An 18,649-nucleotide genomic window follows, 5' to 3' on the forward strand; every position below is an offset into this window, starting at 1 on the left:
GGGGAAAAGGGTCGAATGGGGGTCGAATTTTGCAATCGGCCTGCTGCGACAACCGTGGGAAGCGGGATGTTCAAATTTGGCGGGGCCACCCTAATTAACGCGAACGTGCCCCATGTGAGTGTCACCACACAGCGAGTCGGGCCCAGGCGCGGCACGGCGACACCCCAAAACGATGATAAAGTGCCGTTTCCGGTCGAGTTTCGGTCGTGCCTTTCACTCATGGAGCCCCACCAAAATTTACATAAGCAAACGCGACAAGTTGGAAAAGTAAACATATTATTGTTCCCGGCACCTCTACGCAGAGAGTCAAGTTGATTGTGTTGTCTCACGTTTCGGGTTGACGAGGCAAGCAACATCTAGAGCTCATAAAACCGTTTTGTAGCCGTTTTTCGGCTTGTCACACTCACATCAGAGAGCGAGGCCCAAAGTGCCGCAGACACTTCCGAGGGGCAGCATGTTATGCTGGCTCTACCCTCCTGTCTGATATCATTTGCATAAATAAATACGCAAACACTCTCCTCCTCGCGCACTTAGTCATAACCGACGTTTCATGCTGCTAGCTTGTCTAGCAGATCCCACAGGAGCGAACGCTCTTCCCAGTTTTGCTTAAACAGGTGTTGAACGGTTCCTCATCAAACCCCACCTTGCTCTCCCCCTTCAAAAAAAAAACCTCCCAACATATGCGTAAATACAGCGCGGCTTCATTCATTCATTCATTCACGTTTTTAGCCGTCATTCAAAGTTAATTCCGCGCTTGTGTTTCTACTCACCTGCGCCGACGATGGAGTTGGCGGTGGCGGCCTCTCTTCTTGACAAGCTTCCCTGCACCGTGCGGTACACGCGGTACACTTGCACCTCGGGTTTGCTTTGCGCCTGCTTTGTTCGGTTTACACCCGTACCCGACTCACACGAACCGAGGGTATTTTGGTTCATCGTACCAGCGCACCACGGTACGCCGCGTCGGTTTTGTGTCTAGCACTCACCCATGGCATGAATCCGGTATATGAGCCAAGGTGCTTCACTCGTTACGAGCCGAGGTACGTGCCGTGGTACGCGCTGGCGGTACAAAACGGGTTCAATACCACGACACGTACCACGGCACGCTGGGTTCATGCCATGGGTGAGTGCCAGACACAAAACCGATGGGGCGAGCCGAGAGTGTCGTGGTGCGCTGGTACGATGTACCAAGATACCAATACAAAAATGGGTTCAGGCACGTACCGAAGCTAGAAAACCAAACCCGCGGTGTGCGTTGGCACTGGCGCATGGGAAGCTTGCTTCTTGAATTTCCGTGCCGGGCGCGTGGTTCCGGTGTGGTCCCCGGGGAAAGGTGAGGTTACAAATTGTTTCGACATACGACCAGGGGGGGCTTCCCAGGCGGGGGCGCGCGCCTGGTTCACATGATCGTGCCGCCAGTTTGTACTTTCTCAGCATAAACGAAACACTCACATGGGTCAGAGGGTGAACCCTTTCGGCTCTGAGCGCAAACAAAAAATGTTTGAAATGTTTTTTTCCAACGTTTCTGATTGATTCGACAAAATGACGAATTTTGGCCAAATGTCGGACCAATGATGGACAAGACGTCGGACTGACACAGTATTGTTGTAGCTTGAAACCTCATTCTTGACCCAACAGCGAAGTTTCGAAGAACTGTCAAGACTAGTAGCAGTTGTGAACGTGCCCCATCTTCGCCATCTAGAAAATAAACATAAATTGCCTATACTGTCTGACCGATGTTTGACCTGCATTGGTCAACTCGATTCGTATTGTTCTGTAAAAAGACGTTTAATCCGATTCCTACTTTTCGCAACACATCTATCTGTGAACGTGCCCATTCTTGAAACTGTCAGAAATTCATATTTACATGATTTAGTTCAATACGTTACCTTATAAGCCAAATTTGTCGAGTCAACACAAATTGTTTTTGTCTCACCGATGTTTGACACGATGTTAGCCCCACGTCGGTCAGCCCGAGTCGTTTTTTGTCAGGCTCGTAAAATTAATTTTAAAAACTAGCTACAAAACCACATTGCAAACCCACCGGTCACTACAGGGCCAATCTTGATACGTTCCATACACACTCGTCACCCCCAGCTCCAAAAATGGAGCTTATTTAAAAGGGGTTTGCGCGCGCGCGCTGTGACATGTGAATGTGAGCTTTTCTTCCGGTGGTCGTCTTCGTCGTCGGAAAAAGCTCCTTGGGTTTCGCCCACGCTCCATGTGTTCGACCCCGCGAGGATTGATTACCCGGGCTAGCAGCTGGTCTGCGTGCCCCTTCGCTGGCCGTCCATCCATCATTGGCCAATCTTCTTCGCTATTTTTCCAATTTTCGCGCTGCAAGGCGGGAAATTAGTGCAATTTTACTTTTTTTATTCCATTTCTCTCCAATTTTTGCCCAGCTATTAGCAGAAAGCTTTTTTTATTTTTTGTGTTATTACTGCTGCTAAAACACTCCTCATGAGCGTGTTGTACACGGAGGCAACAGCAGTGAGTGCAATTTGCTCATTTCCGACTCGCGTTCGCCGCCCCTTAAGAAGGAAATGAGGATTGGTAGCTGAACCCACTTCTTCCAGCGGGTTTTTTTTTCGGTGGGGTTTAATGCCTCGGGGCCCGGCGTTCGTGCAGAACGCGGGCGGAAATTGTATTACACTCTTAGGATTTATTGAATTTACTCGCCACTTTGTAAAACAGTTTGGGGCACGTTCGCGGGGCCTTTCCCAGCTGGCCCCTCTCTGTCTATTTGGTTGAATTGGGGAATAACAGATGTTGATGGCGGTCCGGAAATTGAACTATTCAATTAAGACAACAAAAACGCAATTTTTGGATCGGAAATCCATTGGATAGTGGAATCTGACCTAACTGATGTAGGACACGTTTGTGTATTTTTGCGTACCAAAGTCTACTAGCTATCAGAGGAGATTGATTTTTTTCCGATTTTCGTTTATCTTAACCAACTGAGAAATGAGTTTTTAGGTTTTTGCGGTAAATTTGGGTAAATTTTCTTAGTTTTCGATAAATTTTACATTAATTATCTGATTAGGACCTCAAAACTTATTCCTGAGCATGTTCAATTTTGATTTTGATGCTAGAAAAGACCGTTGCAAAATGTTGGCCGGACGCACTCCTAATGAGGATTGGTAATTTGTTGTCTAACTACCAGTTCCCAGTTCAGCCACTGATGAGCAATTTTAACTGCCTCAAACACTAAAATTTAAGACTTTTTGCGCTCGCACACAGCCCATTTTGATTGTTTCAACGCTGTGATTGCCTCGAAAATAACACAACAACGGTGGGAATTGGTCAATCATAAAATGCGGGATTTTCCCCCTCGCAACATCCAATCAATTGAAATGTGTTCTGTGCGCTTCGTGCAGACGGATTGGGTGGCCCACCCACCTAGAACACAAACTGCGAGCGAGCTTCACATACGCAAATTACCTTAATGGTCAATTTTCCCAAAAATAAAAAAAAGCACTGCGAGCTAGGGGAAAAAAACAACAATAATTGTTTGTTTTCCCTGCCCCTCCCTCAAGATCCAACGAACGCATCCCAAAAACCGTCGAACTCCGACGAATTGACCGCGCCAAATACCCATCGAGAGCGTTTAAATTTAAATTGTACTCGAGAACCCCACAAAACCCCAAAAGGTCATTAAAATCGTTAATCTTGTATAAGTGCTTCCGGAGGAGCGCACAAGCGGGCCAGGCCAACCTGTTTTAATCTTTCCTGTTGCCCTCTGTCTGGTTCAAGATGATGATGATGCTAGTCCAGAGTTGCGTTTATTTCTCGGGAATTTAGCTACCTTGTACTTCTGACGGTGTTCAACCTCAGAACGGCCAGCTTTTTTTCTCTCTTATCGAAGCAATGGGAGGGAAAGCTATTTTCAAGAAACCTGTTAAACGGCCACTGCAAAATGTCTACACACAGGCCGTTTTAAGACCTATGTTTAGCTTCAGAAGCGCCCCATAAAAGTGATAATAAATCTACACATCTTTCTTTCGTTGCGGGTTTTCTTCGTAGGGAAATTCGTTCGTTATTTTTCCGCGGATGCACTCACGAAATCGGTTGAACAAAACGCGAGCCTTTAGTTTAGGCGCTATTTTATTGTTGAAAATGTACTAAAACTTGTTTTTTTCTCTTTCTCCTTGCAGGTAAGCTGATGATTTTCCCCAAATGGATTTGAGTTGGTGAAATTTTCACTTCTTTTAGTATAACTTTCATTTCCAAAACGGTAAACAAACATTTGACTTTCTACACGTACTAAACTGCAATACAGGGGCACGTTCACGCTCCGACCGTCCGATATCACGCAATCATACGGTCGGGGGCTCGACATCGCGCGATCAGGGTAATTTGACAGCAGTCGACATAGTGCCCCGTAAGAAATGTGTTGTTAAGTTATGAAAGAATTTTTGAAATTTTGTATGATTTTAACAAAAAAAAGTCGCCAATTTTTAATGCAACTCGGACGTTTCTCATCGTCATGCAAAGAATTCATTCCTCCTGCCGGAATTCCCGTCCGGCCACCGAAGCGCTTCCTACTTTCGCTTTCCTGACCTGGTCTGACCTCTCCATCACAACACTCTGGTACCACCGCCCTGTGATTGCCCGGTTCGGTCTTCTCCTTCAATCTCCGTCGAAATTCCTTCGCGTCCGCGCTCCTCGTCGTTGTCGTCGTCTTCCACGAGTCAGTTCCCATAAACACATTAAAACGTTAACATTTAGACTAGCCTAATCTTCTCGTTCTCTCTCTTTTCCCGAGCATTCCCTCAACTTGAATTCCCTGTCGTAGGTGACTAAGCCTTCACAACAACACGAGAGCCTCTCGCTCTCTCTCCCCTCGCACCCGAAATTAATCCGTAATGAAAAAGAAATCAAAACATACGGCTCTCTAAAAGTCTCGTGCATGGAGGTTAGGTTAGGGCTTAGACGAAGACGGATTTTTTCGCGTGCTCCTCCGTAGACCGCCGAGAGACAGCCGGGCCAGGCCGGATGCCCTCCACAATCTCTTCTCCCGCTTCTGACCCGCTGAATCCCGCTCTCGCCCGGGAGAGTGTGGTGGTGTAGTACTTCGAACTTCAATATTTTTAATTATATGCTTCGATAGGCTTTAATAGAATTAAATTGGACGGTCAGCGAGCGCGAACGAGGATCGAGAAACGAAACGGAGAAAAAGAGCCATTTACGGGGTCCGTTTAGAGACGTTTGAGGGTCGGGTTCGGGAAGAAAGGTGAATCGTAAAAAACGGACGTAAAGTGGAGAAACGAAACAAAACACAGCGCGGCGTCGGTAACAAATCAAATAGTTTCGCTTTGGAATCCGATTTGCTTGCGTTCGGGGTCCTAAATGGCCGAACTCGGAGGTCACAGCAGGCCATGGATGAGGTCGATGGGAAGACAATATGATTTTCGCCAACGTCGACGTAGCCGGCTCGCAAAGGAAAGGAGGAAATGAAGCGAACGAAGCTTCTTAAGCAATTTCGGCCTACTACTGGTGCGGAATGTTCGAAAAAAACGGAGAATTGCTTGGATGCTTGGTTCGACCGGATTTGGCGAATTAGATTAGATGAGTTGTGTGTTTTGTGCATTGAACCGTGTATTTCTGGATGGATTATAAAGTTTCCTACTTTGCTGGGCTATTTGTGTTTCACATGGACCTTAAAAGACACGAGAGATCGCTTTGGTGCCGACATTCAGACACGAAAACGTATTATGGAAACATGGTCCCAATGTTGTGTATCTATGTTACTTTATGTGTGCCCACCTCGGACCCCGTTTTGGTCCGCAGTTACATGTTTATTTATGTTACCATTATTGTGTACATGTTGCTCTACACTGGCGATGTTTTGCTTCTTTCTTTCCACCTGGAGATTCAGCGAACGCGCGTGTGAGCTCTCCTCACATGCTCTCACCCAGTGAGTGGTCCCGGAGTGGGGCCCTGCTTTGGCCTGTCAGGGAAAGAAACGTTTAAAGTAACATTCTAACATTACTGCGCAGCTATACAAATAGTGTAATTGCAATTTTCGCTTCCTACAGCTCGTTTGTTTCTCTTTATTTGTTTGCTACAATTGTGCAGCTTTTTGCTGTCTCGTCTGCTTTCCACTCATGGTATGTAGATCAGGTTGTAACGTGCAGCTTGAAGAGGCACGTTCTCAGAAAAAGCCGCTGAACGCACCCCACCAACAAACTGTCAAACCAAGGATGCCAGATACACAGATTTGTCTGTGTTTCACAGACTTTTGGGCTTGTGACAGACATTTTCTTAGGTGCACAGACTTTTTAAAAACTTCATTCAATTAATATTTTGTAATTTTTTTATCGAAACTTATTTCGTTAGTCTTAAAATGCTTAAAAACGCAATTTCTGATGGATTTCAATGACTGTAAATAGATATATTTAAATTTTAGACGAATGCACAGACATACACAGACTTTTTTACAGACATTAAAAAAAACCAAGTGGCATCCCTGTGTCAAACCCACAGTACAATGGTGCACGACAACACTCGATCAGGGAGTTTTGACAGCAGTCGACAAAGTACCCTGTAAAAAATTTCCGTCCTTGCATCAATCATTAATTCGCAACTAAAAGTGACGATCATCAGCTGCACGCAAACTTGGAACCACTCAGCTACCGATTTTATTACCTCACCCCAAAATTCGCAATCAACAAATCGAACTTTAATTACGGCCAATAAAACTGCGCTTCTTTCCTTCAATCGGCTGAGAGACCCACCACACAAGTCGGTCAATCAACGTGCGCGCTCCCAAATGAGTCATAAAAAAGGAGGCAACATTTTTACGACCCGCACCAAATATGCACCGTACACGGCAAATTAAAATGACTCAATTTTCGCCACGTGAGTTCGACGACTCAAATCATGCTCCAAGTACAACCGGGAGTAGCGATCCCGAGCAATGGGAAGTAAAAAAAAGCAGTGTCGATTCGTCGTATTGTGATACGATTAATTTTAATTTGATGTTAGATTTAAGTGAGTAGATTAGAATCATCAATCACGGACAGCTAGAGAGCAGCCAACCAGGTTGGTGCGAAGGAGGCTTCCAAAGAAGAAGTGGCGCGAACTCGCTGTGTTCAATCCAGAAATGGCTCCAAAAGCGCGCACCATTACTTGCCTCACAAGGGCCAGATTAGATCTCCCGAGCAACTCCAGAAACGGAGTCACCAACGACGACGTGGACACACGCGGAAGGACCGAGATTGACAAACCATAGCGAATGTCATGATTAGTATAATTGATGTTTTTCTCCTTTTCCTCTCTACCTCGCTGTCTCGTATGTTCGGTGTGCTCGATTCGGCATCGTCGATGCCCGAGATGAGAACGATAAGTTCATAATTCGACAGGTTTCGAGTGTGTCCGCGCCGGCGGTGCCCGCCGGAATGTGACCTCGAAAAAGAAAGCAACAACTTACCGACGTCGTACCGACGCGATCCTAATCTGTAATTTCCAAGCGCGCAAAAGGAAAACCAGAAATCAATACGCGTATCCCGCGTCCAAATGTGGCCTGGAAGTGCCCATCAGCGGACCGCAGCCGTTCATCGACTTCACCGTTCCCCGTTGGCCCGGGCTAATGGAGCTGAAATTGAACAATTAAATCATCCTATACCATACCATCTTCCCGCAGGGGTACACGAGCCCAACCAGCCAAAAAAAAGAAGTAAAGGTTCAAATCAGCCCCCGATGCACGGTCGAGTAGCTCACAGAAACCTCGAAAAAGATCGCTTTTGCTACTACCATCGGAATAATTACACGGTTCTAGCTTGATTTCGTCGGCCACCCCGCGCCCCGCTCCGTTTCGGGCTTCCCATTCAGAACGTGCTCCTTTCAACGCTCTCCTCCTCTAGACGCGGGATTGGGCTAAACATCTGAAACGAATTCCTTCGTGGATAAGTCTCTAAATGAACATATTCTTTTTTGCCCGTGTGTGTGTGTGTGTAAAAGCACGGCACCGGTTCGGGTTGCTTTATCAGGTTCAGGGCACTTGTTGGGCTAGACGGTTCGAAACCGGAGCGGTTTGCTGGAATCTAGTTGATTGTAGGTCACATCAAAATTAGGCAGATATTGTGTGTTGATATGGAAGTTTTGAATGGTTTACCCGATTTGAAATAGCCTCAAATTATGTTTTTGTGCAGACAAAATAGTTGCTCTACAATTTGTGAACAGATATGCTCCACGTCGTGCAGTGCAAAGCAGTCGATCAAAACATTCGCACTGCGATATCAAATGAAAGTCATGCTGGGACCAATGACAGCTGTGTGGGGCACGTTCGCACATTTATAACCCAGTAAGAAGCGTCACACGCTGAAAGCAGTCGATGAACGTAAACTTTAATTACCTGAGGTGAATAAAATATGACCCTACAAATTGTTTCCATTACCGTTGATTGCTAATCTACCCGTTTAAATGTCCACAACCGGAGCAATTTGGTATGATTGATGAGGGGCAACAGCACCAGAACCGGTGATAATGTTCTCAAGCCGAAGAATTCTTTAGCGCGTGGTCATTCCAGTCCATTTTTGCGTACCTTCGACATCCTGCAGTCATTGCTCGCAAAACGGCAACATTCCCCGCGGGCACTCAGCTGGGGCAGAGATTCCAATTTCCTTCGCACAAACAGGCTCGCAGCTCGGTGGCTGTATCACATGACAGGTTCTGCGCTAACCGCAGACCCTGAAGAAGACCCTCCTCGCGCTGATGACGCGTAGTCGTAAAAAACACTAGCCTTACTCTTTCGACGGCCATGGTCGAGCTTCTACAACCTGGAGCCGGAGGCCTCCTCGGCGATGGGAAAAGCAAACTCAGGCACTAAAATTATATGGAACCATCGGCGTCATCACCATCATCATCATCAGCCAGTAGTGTGTGGTGGCTTTTTTTAAGGTCTCTTCATTCTGCAATTCCCATCCAATCTGAGAAATGAGCCGCTCTAAATTTGAAGAGCTCCGGTGCTCCAGTAAAACGACATCGAGCGAAGCTAAAAGACACAGAAGACGGGAAAGAAACGGCTCAACAAAAAACGCTGTATTAAAATATTATAAATCAACCGGAAACAAGTGCATATTTTCGTTAATGAGTCGATTTTTATACTGTGTGCCGTAGTTTCTCTCCGACTCTTTCGTTTCGTTTGGCCCCGAAAAATGCACCAGAAAGCACCGTTAGCCAAACATCCGTATACCGTGGAGCCGGCCAATTTGAGCCACTTTGATGGATGTTTGTTTCACTTAGCTGCGTTCGAGAGCAGCAGCAGTAGCATAAAACAATTACCGGTAATGCGCGGAACGCAGTGCAAATATCGCGCAGCTTTTTGGGCGAAAGTAGCTAATAAAAGTAACGAGTTTCCAATTGCCAGGCGGTGGAGATGCCCTAATCGGCGCGCAACGCTAGTCTACCTCTCGCCCAGCTTGCTGCGATTAATTGAACGAAAAAATCGATCAAATTGGGTAATTTCCAGCTACCGTACCGTCCGCTCTCGCAATATCCGTGCCATAATGGAAGCTGCGAACAATTGGCAACCGGCCGGATAATTTGGCCGCTAAGGACCAGAAAAAAGGACCAATTTGCGGTTGTTTTTTCCCCCTCCGACAGTGCGTAATTGCACACTTTCGGGCCGAAATCTAGGTTTCACCACTTGAAAAGTGTGGGAATGCGCGATTTATGACGAATTTACGAGGTTCTTTGCGTAACGCAAACACAGTAGGACCGGGCGGACCCGTTACCGAGGGGTCGATCAAATTTGTCCGATTGTTATCGCGGCTCGGCGGTGAGATTAATGCTGACCAATTTGGCAGACCGTAAAGTACCCCTTAAATCAACAGGGCTAATTGAGACATTAGTTGGAAAATTACTCATTTTTCGAGAAACATTGCTGCGCAAGCGGTCCACGAAATCGAATCAAAAACGCTCCACGTAGGCTGGACACCTGTTGACAGTGGAACGGATTGTCGCGGCAGGGGCGACTTCGAAAAAAAAAAAACAATGCGTGACGTTAGCCAACTCAAGTCGGTTCGAGTCGACTTTGTCGACTAAAAATTTCACAGTGGGAAAATGACAGGTGTGCGTTCACGCAGTCAACCCCAGTGCAAAAGTCGCTTGACATCGGTCAAGACATTTCGTTCATTCGTTTTCTCGCCAACTTTCGCGAAAGTATCTTGCACTGAAAGGAGGTTTAATTTTATGCTCTGTTTGAAGTTTGCATTAAAAATCATAACACACAACAAACGCTCGTGCTCCTTCTCTCCCTCTCCTGTTTCTCAATGAGCGTCACGCTCTCGCGCTCTTCTCACCTTCACATTTCATTCATAAAAACAAAAAGCGCCGATATCATCTTCGTTCGCGCTCTCTGTTTATAACGCCGAGTGCTCTGCATCTGTTTCGGGAAGTAAACGTCTATTCGATCCGTCGAAAAATGCTTTCCTCCCCTCCTTCTCTACCTTGGTTCCAACCTTTGTAAGCCGATATCTGGTGGCCGTTTACGCGGCCTATCAGCGCCGTAATAAAAAGGCCCCGGCGCTTCAAAAGAAGAAACAGAGAGGTGGGCCACTCATATCGGAAATGGTGTAAAATATTGCCTTTTCTTCGCCTTTCGGAGCCGTCGACCTCCATCATCGGGTCCGACTCCGACCTACCTGTTGGTCGACTGCTTTTAATTCCAATTTTACGGCCAGAATAGTGGACCGAAAGTAGATTCCGGTCGGACTCTATTCTCATGGCAATCTTGGATGCAACGATCGCAGCGCCGCCACCGCCCGCGAGCGAAACTAATTGCCAAGCAGTGTCTCTTTGCACTCTGTCTGTTCAGCTGTGTTCTCCACCTTTCTTCCCATCTTCTTCTTCGTTTCCACCGGAGTCTGTCACAGTTCGATGAGTTCTCACAAAAGAAACAATCTCCACTCGCGGGCCCAGGGAACGAAGGGTTCGCCGGCTTCTCATAGTGTTCCGTGGCCGGTGCTGTCATCGGTCGCGGACAAGGTTGATTAAGTTCCAGGAATTTTCCCCGGACACAGGGGTTCGCCACCTGCCACATCGATCCGCGCCATCTGGATCATAGTAGGCCGCGCGCAATTCGGCACACCGCAGCTCTCATTACCGGGCGAAAAGAATTCGCCGCCGTCAGAGTTCGGAGAACTCCGACAAAACCCACACAGACCGCCGAAAAGGGGGCCATTAAAACCATAATGTTTCGTAACTTGGGAAATATCTTAATTTGACCGAAAATAGAAGGTAATGGATTCCGGTGCCCGAAACGCGCACCGCTCCTCAATTAAGATCTTTCTTCCTCCTTTACTCTGGTGGCGCCGCCCGGCGGCGTGTGCCCCACCTCTCTTCTTCGGTCGAAAAAAAGGTCCACAGGCCGACTAGATTAGAGGAAGAAGGAGAGGAAATGGACTTCAAATTGTTCTGTCGAAATGAAATTATTATCCGAAAAAAATGCACCGCGCCGAACCTCAAAGAGATGTTGAAAACACAGGCCTGCAATTATATAATCGATTGGTCATTCTCCTGGCGGTCAGCGCCGGGCGGAACATCCAGCCGGTAATTAACCGTGGAAATTCGACCCTCGGACCACCCTAGCCGAAGGCGAGGGGTTCAAAACACCGATAAATTTTCCAAATTAAAGCATTAGAACGTAACCATCAATGTTAAAGCTTGAACACTTGAACTAAACGCCAAAAGTGATGGTTAGGTCATCTCCACCTCACCGTTCCCACCTTTGTGCAAACAAGAACAATATTGCGCTCAAACCAAATGTCACGGCCTCCTTCGAGCAATGCATCCCGGAAGGGATCGGTTACAGCTCAGAGCATCTCCACCGCATCAAATTGGCACGCCATCTAAACCCTTCATTTCGGACCGTTCCCACCTTTTTGCAAACGTCAACAAAAAAAAAAGGTTAAGGTCAAGATATCTCATTACGACTGCGTGCGCTCTCAAGTGCCCGACGTGTGCCCGCACCACTTGTTGTTGAGCCCACGAGTCGTAAATTACGCTTCGTGAGTGATTCATTCAGGCCCAGAATCGGGACAATTAGAACGGATCTCCGCGAGCGCTCAACTTCGAATAATAAGCTACACTTTCGGAGAATTTCGAGAAGAGCCCGCTGCGGGGGAAATACAGCGCGCCCAAGAACGGTTATCCATTTGGAGCTTCTTCGGTTACCCCCGCTCGGGCTCGGGCGCGAGCGAGAGAATAATTGTAGATTCCATTTTCGGACCATTGGGTCCAGCCGAGAAGGTGGGGGGGAAAAAGATCGAGAGGTATACATTTTCGCCGTAATTATACAGCTGGGAACTGAATTTTAATTTCCTTTCCGAATATTTCTGCGTTGCGTGTGCTTTTTTGTCGGAACAATTCCGTCCAAAAAATTCCAGATGCGGAGCGATCGAAGAAAACGGGGAGGTTCGCGACCCCTCGAGAGGAATACAAAAAAACCTTTGCCAAAATCCCCAACAACAAACGAGATCTTAAGTAACCGTTACCGATTCGCCACCGCGATGACGAAAGTCCGCGAGAGAAAATTACATGGCCCCGGTCCGACAGTTGGCAAGCAAAACAAAAGCTCATCAAATTTGCACTTCAAGGTGAAAGTAGGTTGATCTGCGCTTTTTTGCGCAATCTGCGGTGTTTTTTGGTCGTTAAACGCAGATCTTGGATGTCGTTCCCACCTGCTTTTAAGCATCTTGATGTGTTGGCAGCAGGAATGTCACTTCGAATTCCCACCGTTTTACGACTTTTTGATTAGGTAAACAAAGAATTCTGACGTTTGCTTAAATGTTACGCCGAATTCCCACCCCCTTTTAGTGTCCTTGTTGCAGTTGCAACACGTGGCACCACAACAAAATTGGCGATGTTTCACTTTGTACACCAATTAGTTCAGAACTGACCCGGGTTGCACCTGGCCGCTAAACCTGTAATCATGGCCTACTGTCCGCGGTCCAACTTTTCCAAACCATAGAAGGCGCGGCGGCGGCGTCTCCCCTTGTTTCGCTCACTCGGAACCATATTTCCTAGTGAAAGGGAAGCAATTATAGCATCACCGAGCGAGCATAACAAACGAAAAACGACGACGACGATGACCAAGTGCAGCATGCAACAACGTCAGCGCAGAGTATCTTCCCGACGCTTGCAAATTGTTTGCTGCAGAAGAAGTGCATCGTGGGTGGGGTGCGCTCGTGGCGCAGTGATCAATTTGAAAACTTTTGTCAGGAAAGCGAGCATGAGGATTAGGGCATCTCCACCGGAAGTTCCCACCTTTTTGCAAGTGTTTTCACGCAAACAAAACATCTTTAAACCAGAATTAGACTTTTACAGTTACAGTTTGTCATCATGTTGAAATTTAAAAATTGCATCAAAACTTTAATCATGAGAACGACTATGTGATTTAGGACATCTCCACTGCACGTTCCCACATTTTTGATCGAAAGAACGACAATTTAAATTAGGGCTTTTTAACCACAAGTTCCCACCTTTTTGCAACCATCTCCCTATAGAATAGTCATAATAACATAGCTTTACTTTGATAGTCTGAAATCTTGGTAGTTCAAGGTATTTGTCATCATGTCGAATGCACAAATTGTACCAAATTTTAATTAAAAGAACAACAATTCGAATGAGGGCATCTCCACCGCACGTTCCCACCTATTTTGCAGAAAAAAAAACTTCTACAAACTTCAAAAAACCAGAACTTGACATTCACAGTAGGCATAAAAATTAGTATGGAAGTTCAAGAAATTTGGCTTTAGAGCATCTCCACCGCGTAATTTTGACATTTCAGACGCTTGTGTCACCGTCGCACAACGTCATGTGCACAATCTCCGTCTGTAGCGCGGTGCATCGAAATGGAAACTCGCGCGCGCGCGCGCCCTCCACCCAAATAAGGGTCTAGCTCCGGTTGCGAAAAAGGAAAGGAGCTCTTCCACGGCGATTAGGAGCGAGAGAGGAAAAAACATAAATGCGCACCGGATTGCACGTGATCGCACCGTAGCGCCCGTTCCCCGTTGTAATCACAAGGAACTGGCACAACATGCAAAACGCCGTGTTCAACATTGCCGATGAGCGGCAGGACTGCTGGCTGCTGCGATGTAACGAGCGTGTAATGCTCGCTGTTTTACAAACTAGTGAAACTAGAACGGCCTACTGCGCTGCGAGTCGAGTCGGCGAAGTAACGGGATCCCTGCGGCAAATGGGCACCTGATCTATGCGCGAAAGCAGTTGCCTGAAAAGGGGAGATTTGAAAATGATAGTAATTAAGCGGGGTGAGGTTAGCCCTTGACCATAGTACACGCAACGCAGATTTGATATTAATTAAATTTCCATCGCAGCAGCGCGGAAGATTTAATTCCAGCGATCGAGGATCGCCCGGAAACCTGAGACGCGATGACTAATGCGTCGAGGGTGGGAACCTGGAGGAACCTCGCGACGACAACGGTTCAAGTATGCACTCGTGACGTGCGTAGGTTTTGCAAATTTTTCTTCCACGCCATGAAACCTCGTGGCTCACTAGATGAAGCACTTTTTTTTTGCTTGGTGTATTTCGAGTACCGAGAGGAGACCTCGCCTGCTGCTGCGGCGAGGTGGCCAAGAATTCGGTGCGTAGGCGACTTGAACAACAGGCTCGAAACTCGAAACGCAAGAGAGAGAGAGAGCAAAAAGGAATTGTGAACAAGAGCCATGTATCTCCAGCATCTCGCGCATACATGAACTCTGGTCGAGAATACCAATCAAGAGACTAGACGCCTCTGCAGTGACGGGGCCCCTGGGCCGGGGAGAGCCTTCAAGTTCAAACTAAACCATGTTTGTTTTCTGAGAAATGGTTCCATCGTTTACGACCGGTCGGTCGCCGGTGTCGGGAGTAATCATGGTACATGGATCTTTTCAAACAAATCCTCATATTTGACTCTGGGTTATTGTGTACCTACACTGGAAGCTGACATTCGTGGGTTGGGTTTGGAAATTCCGGGACCAAATTACACAAAGCGCAGCCGCGGGACCCGGTTTTCGAAACTTTTAAGGTTAGGTTACCGCGTTAGCACCTGATGTGGTAGCGACTCGCTATATTTTCCAAAGGTTCGTTCACACCTCCGGTTTTGTTGGAGAAATTAACACGATCGCTGCTGCGCTGTCATAGCATGCCATGACTAATTTCTGTCTACCGGCTGTGACGCCGCGCAATTAATGCAGGGCGCCTACTTTGATTCCTTTCCAACTGGTGGTGCAACTTGATCGTATGCAACTTTGCTACTTAAACGCGCGGTAAAGCACCTAGACCGCATCGGTTACCGATCGTTGCGCCACCTGACACTCTTTGCGCGCCCTCAAGCGTGAAATTCCTTCCTTTCATTGTACTTTGACGACGACGTCGACCGGAAGATCACATTTCAAGCCAACTTTTCTAATCACGTGATCTAATTTCCCTCTCTCTCTCTCTCTCTCTCTCTCTCTCTCTCTCTCACTCCTGCAGCGTCCGCATGCTACTTCCCGATCGAGTACCAGGGCGAATACATCACCCAGAATACGGTGACGGACGGGGCGGTCCGGTACAGCCGGATCAACATCACCGAGAGTGCGATCCCGATCTGGGGCATGTGCCACCGGAGGCACGACAACAACGTGGTCCTGGTCACGGGGACCGACGAGGCGCAGTGCTACCGCTGCTTCCACCTCAAGCTGGTCTCCAAGAACGTCCTGCGGGTACTGACCACGGACAACGACTACATCTCCAAGTGTCACACCAACGAGGAGAAGGCGTTGGCGTCCTGTCTGCGAGATGACGCCCTCCAGGACGAGGAGAAGAACACCGAGATCATCCTCTACAGTAAGTCACATGAAAAGTCATGAAGTCACTCGAACTCTCACTAACGATCTCGCTCTCCTCCCCCGCAGAATTCCGCGAGTGGAACGGCAACGAGGTCCGCCAGGAGTACTGCCCGATCCACGGTCGGTACCGGCTCACCTACAACATCGACAACGGCACCGAGGATCGCGTCGAGTGCGAATCCCAAGACTCCGAGGTGGACAACTGTCCCTCCGGATCGGCCCTCAATCTGCGCTTCCGCAACTGCGCCTTCCGCGATCAGGAGGTCACGTTCGAGTGCCTCGGCCACTGGCGCGGCCTCCGCCAGCAGAACTACCTGGCGCTGGTCAACACCAACAACGACGCCCGGCTCGGACCCAAATATCGCTGCGCGACCTGGGTCGAGAACCCCAAAACGGGCGAGATCGAGATCTCGTTCAGCAAGGACTCCACGTGCCGCTCGATCAACAAGTACCACCGAAGCTCGAGCGCGTACGGCAACGGCATCAACAACGACTACCACAGCGAGGTGATCTCGCTGACGCCAGTCCCGCAGGAGTTTGGCCAGATCAGTCAGTACTGCAGGTAGGTCTCAATAGTCGCGATCACCGATCATCATAAACTAATCTCATACATTTCGGTTTGTTTCGCAGCTTCCCCAACTGGCTGATCGGCAAGTGGGAGCACGTGATCGTCAGCCAGAACCAGCTGATCTACAAGGATCACACCTCGTTCAAGACGTACACGATGAAGTGCGTCAAGAATCACACCAACCACGAAGCGGACAAGTACATCGTCTACAGCCAGACGCAATGGTGAGTCGCTCGGTCACTTGATCGCTGATCAACGGTGGTTCTAACCCAAAAACCTTCCCTTCCTTCTTTCAGCGGTGAGGAAAAGTACCAGTGCCTCAAGATCCAGCGGCGCGACGAGAACGTGTTCGAGTTCCAGATCAGCTCCCGCTCCGAGCCGAACTACACCAGCACGATCTGCAACGAGTTCTACTTCAACGACGACCGGTGGCTGACCCAGGGCCGGCTGGACAGCAACAGCATCGTGTCGCCGTGCCCGATCGTGGGCGAGTTCTCCGGCGTGATCCCCGACGACGAGGGCCTTTGCGCGAAGCTGTCCTCGGAGTGCGGCTCGCCGGACATCATGTACTACCAGATCTCCGCTTGCGAGTTTGACGAGGTGTACGAAGGTAAGCTACCCGGCCCCTTGAAATCGATGATCCTAACGTTCAATTTCCTCCTCCCCTCAGAACGCGAATACCGCTGCCTCGGCCAGTGGACGCACCGGAACATCGTTTACACGTACACCCAGCGGCGGGACGTGGGCACGTACGAGTGCTTCGTCGGCACGATGCTCTCCGACCGGCAGATCTTCATCAAGGAAGCGGGCGAGCACTGCCAGCGGGACGTCAACCCGCACCGGTTCGGCATGGAGCTGAACAAGGTCGCGCACTGCAGCATGCCCGAGATGCCCTTCAAGCCGCCCAGTCCGGCGGTCTCGCGACCAACTCACAAGTACTCCGAGGTCTCGACGATACGATCCTCGACGTCAACGTACAACAACAACAACTACAACAGCGTCAACACCGCGCATAGTTCCTCGCCGTCCGTGGTGGCCAACTCGACGCCGTCGTCGCCGTCCGTGGTCACCACCGGACGAAGTAACACCCACGTTACGAATCAGCAGCAGCCGAAGCAGCAGCAGCCCACGGCCCGACCTGGCCACACAGTGCCGGCGGGTTCCGGAGCGTCCAGCACGACGCTCCATGTACAGTCACAGTCCTCTTATTTATTATTGTTAGCAACTCTTATCTGTGTTATCTTAGGTTGTAATAAATTTAGGTGTTAAACAATTTTTTTTTATTTAAAATTAAAAAATCAAAAAAATCTGAAACAATTGTTTTTGTACTGCGATCCGAACCCTTCTGGCATAATTAAAAAAAAATCTGGAAAGTTATTTTCCAAAATGTCCCAGTACTCGGAAGAAACCAATTTCCAGAAAACCTATTCGTTAATCTATCTGAAGAGTTATTATAAATTTTCCAGGTCAAAATTCCATTCAAAAGTAAAAAAAAAAATCAAAGATGTTAATTTCTGAATTCTAAAATTCAAGGATTAAAAAAAAATCAGCAATTTAAAATAATAAAATTCTAAAATTTCTCTTCAATTTTAACGTAACGTAACGTAACGGATCTTCAGGTTCTAAAAGTCTAACATTAGTAAATTCTAACATTCTAAAATATTAAAATTCTAAAATTTAAAAATTCTGGCGTTCCAAAATATTAAAATACTGAACTTCTAAAATTCTAAGAATATGAAATTTTATCATTTCAGCATTCTAAACTTCATAAATTCAAGAATGTTATATTTTCAAAAATTCAAAATAAAAATGCATAGGTTCAAATATTCTCAAATGTAAAAATTTTAAATTCTACAATTCAAAAATAATAACATTCCAAAATCCTAAAATTTCATTGGTCTATAATGTTAAAATATTGTAAGATCAGTTCCTAACTGAACTCGGTCGTTGGAAACGACCGTCGGCTTAACGACCGACGAAATAGGCGGCGGGCCAGAAGCGGGCATAAAAATGTCAAAACCTCTCCCGTGAGGGGGTCACCATCCAGCTGCAGCTTTGTTGACAAACAAACGGAGCTCACGGTCGCATGATGGCGGCATCGAGTCATAATTAGGGGTGGTCATGTGGTTGAAAATGAAACTTTTTTCGAGAAAAATAATATTTTTCCGACTGAATAAAAAAATTGCTAGCATGTTTAAACAATTGTTCCTGATGTCAGAGAAGCGACTAAAAATCAAAAATTTTATCCAT

At 47.5% G+C, this 18,649-nt stretch overlaps 1 protein-coding gene across 1 annotated transcript in view; it reads left to right on the forward strand.

Annotated features, from left to right (window-relative positions):
- Positions 1-17,716, forward strand: part of LOC120428283 (uncharacterized) — a 30,541-nt gene extending 12,825 nt beyond the window's left edge. Inside the window, exons 2-6 of the mRNA XM_039593276.2 lie at positions 15,476-15,829; positions 15,898-16,393; positions 16,462-16,623; positions 16,696-17,009; positions 17,070-17,716. Coding sequence (XP_039449210.1) covers positions 15,476-15,829; positions 15,898-16,393; positions 16,462-16,623; positions 16,696-17,009; positions 17,070-17,668 — 1,925 coding nt within the window. The 3' untranslated portion in view covers positions 17,669-17,716. The remainder of the gene's footprint in view (positions 1-15,475; positions 15,830-15,897; positions 16,394-16,461; positions 16,624-16,695; positions 17,010-17,069) is intronic.
- Positions 17,717-18,649: the final 933 nt, after the last annotated feature.

The sequence above is a fragment of the Culex pipiens genome, chromosome 1 (assembly GCF_016801865.2).
Source record: "Culex pipiens pallens isolate TS chromosome 1, TS_CPP_V2, whole genome shotgun sequence".
Lineage (NCBI taxonomy): Eukaryota > Metazoa > Arthropoda > Insecta > Diptera > Culicidae > Culex > Culex pipiens.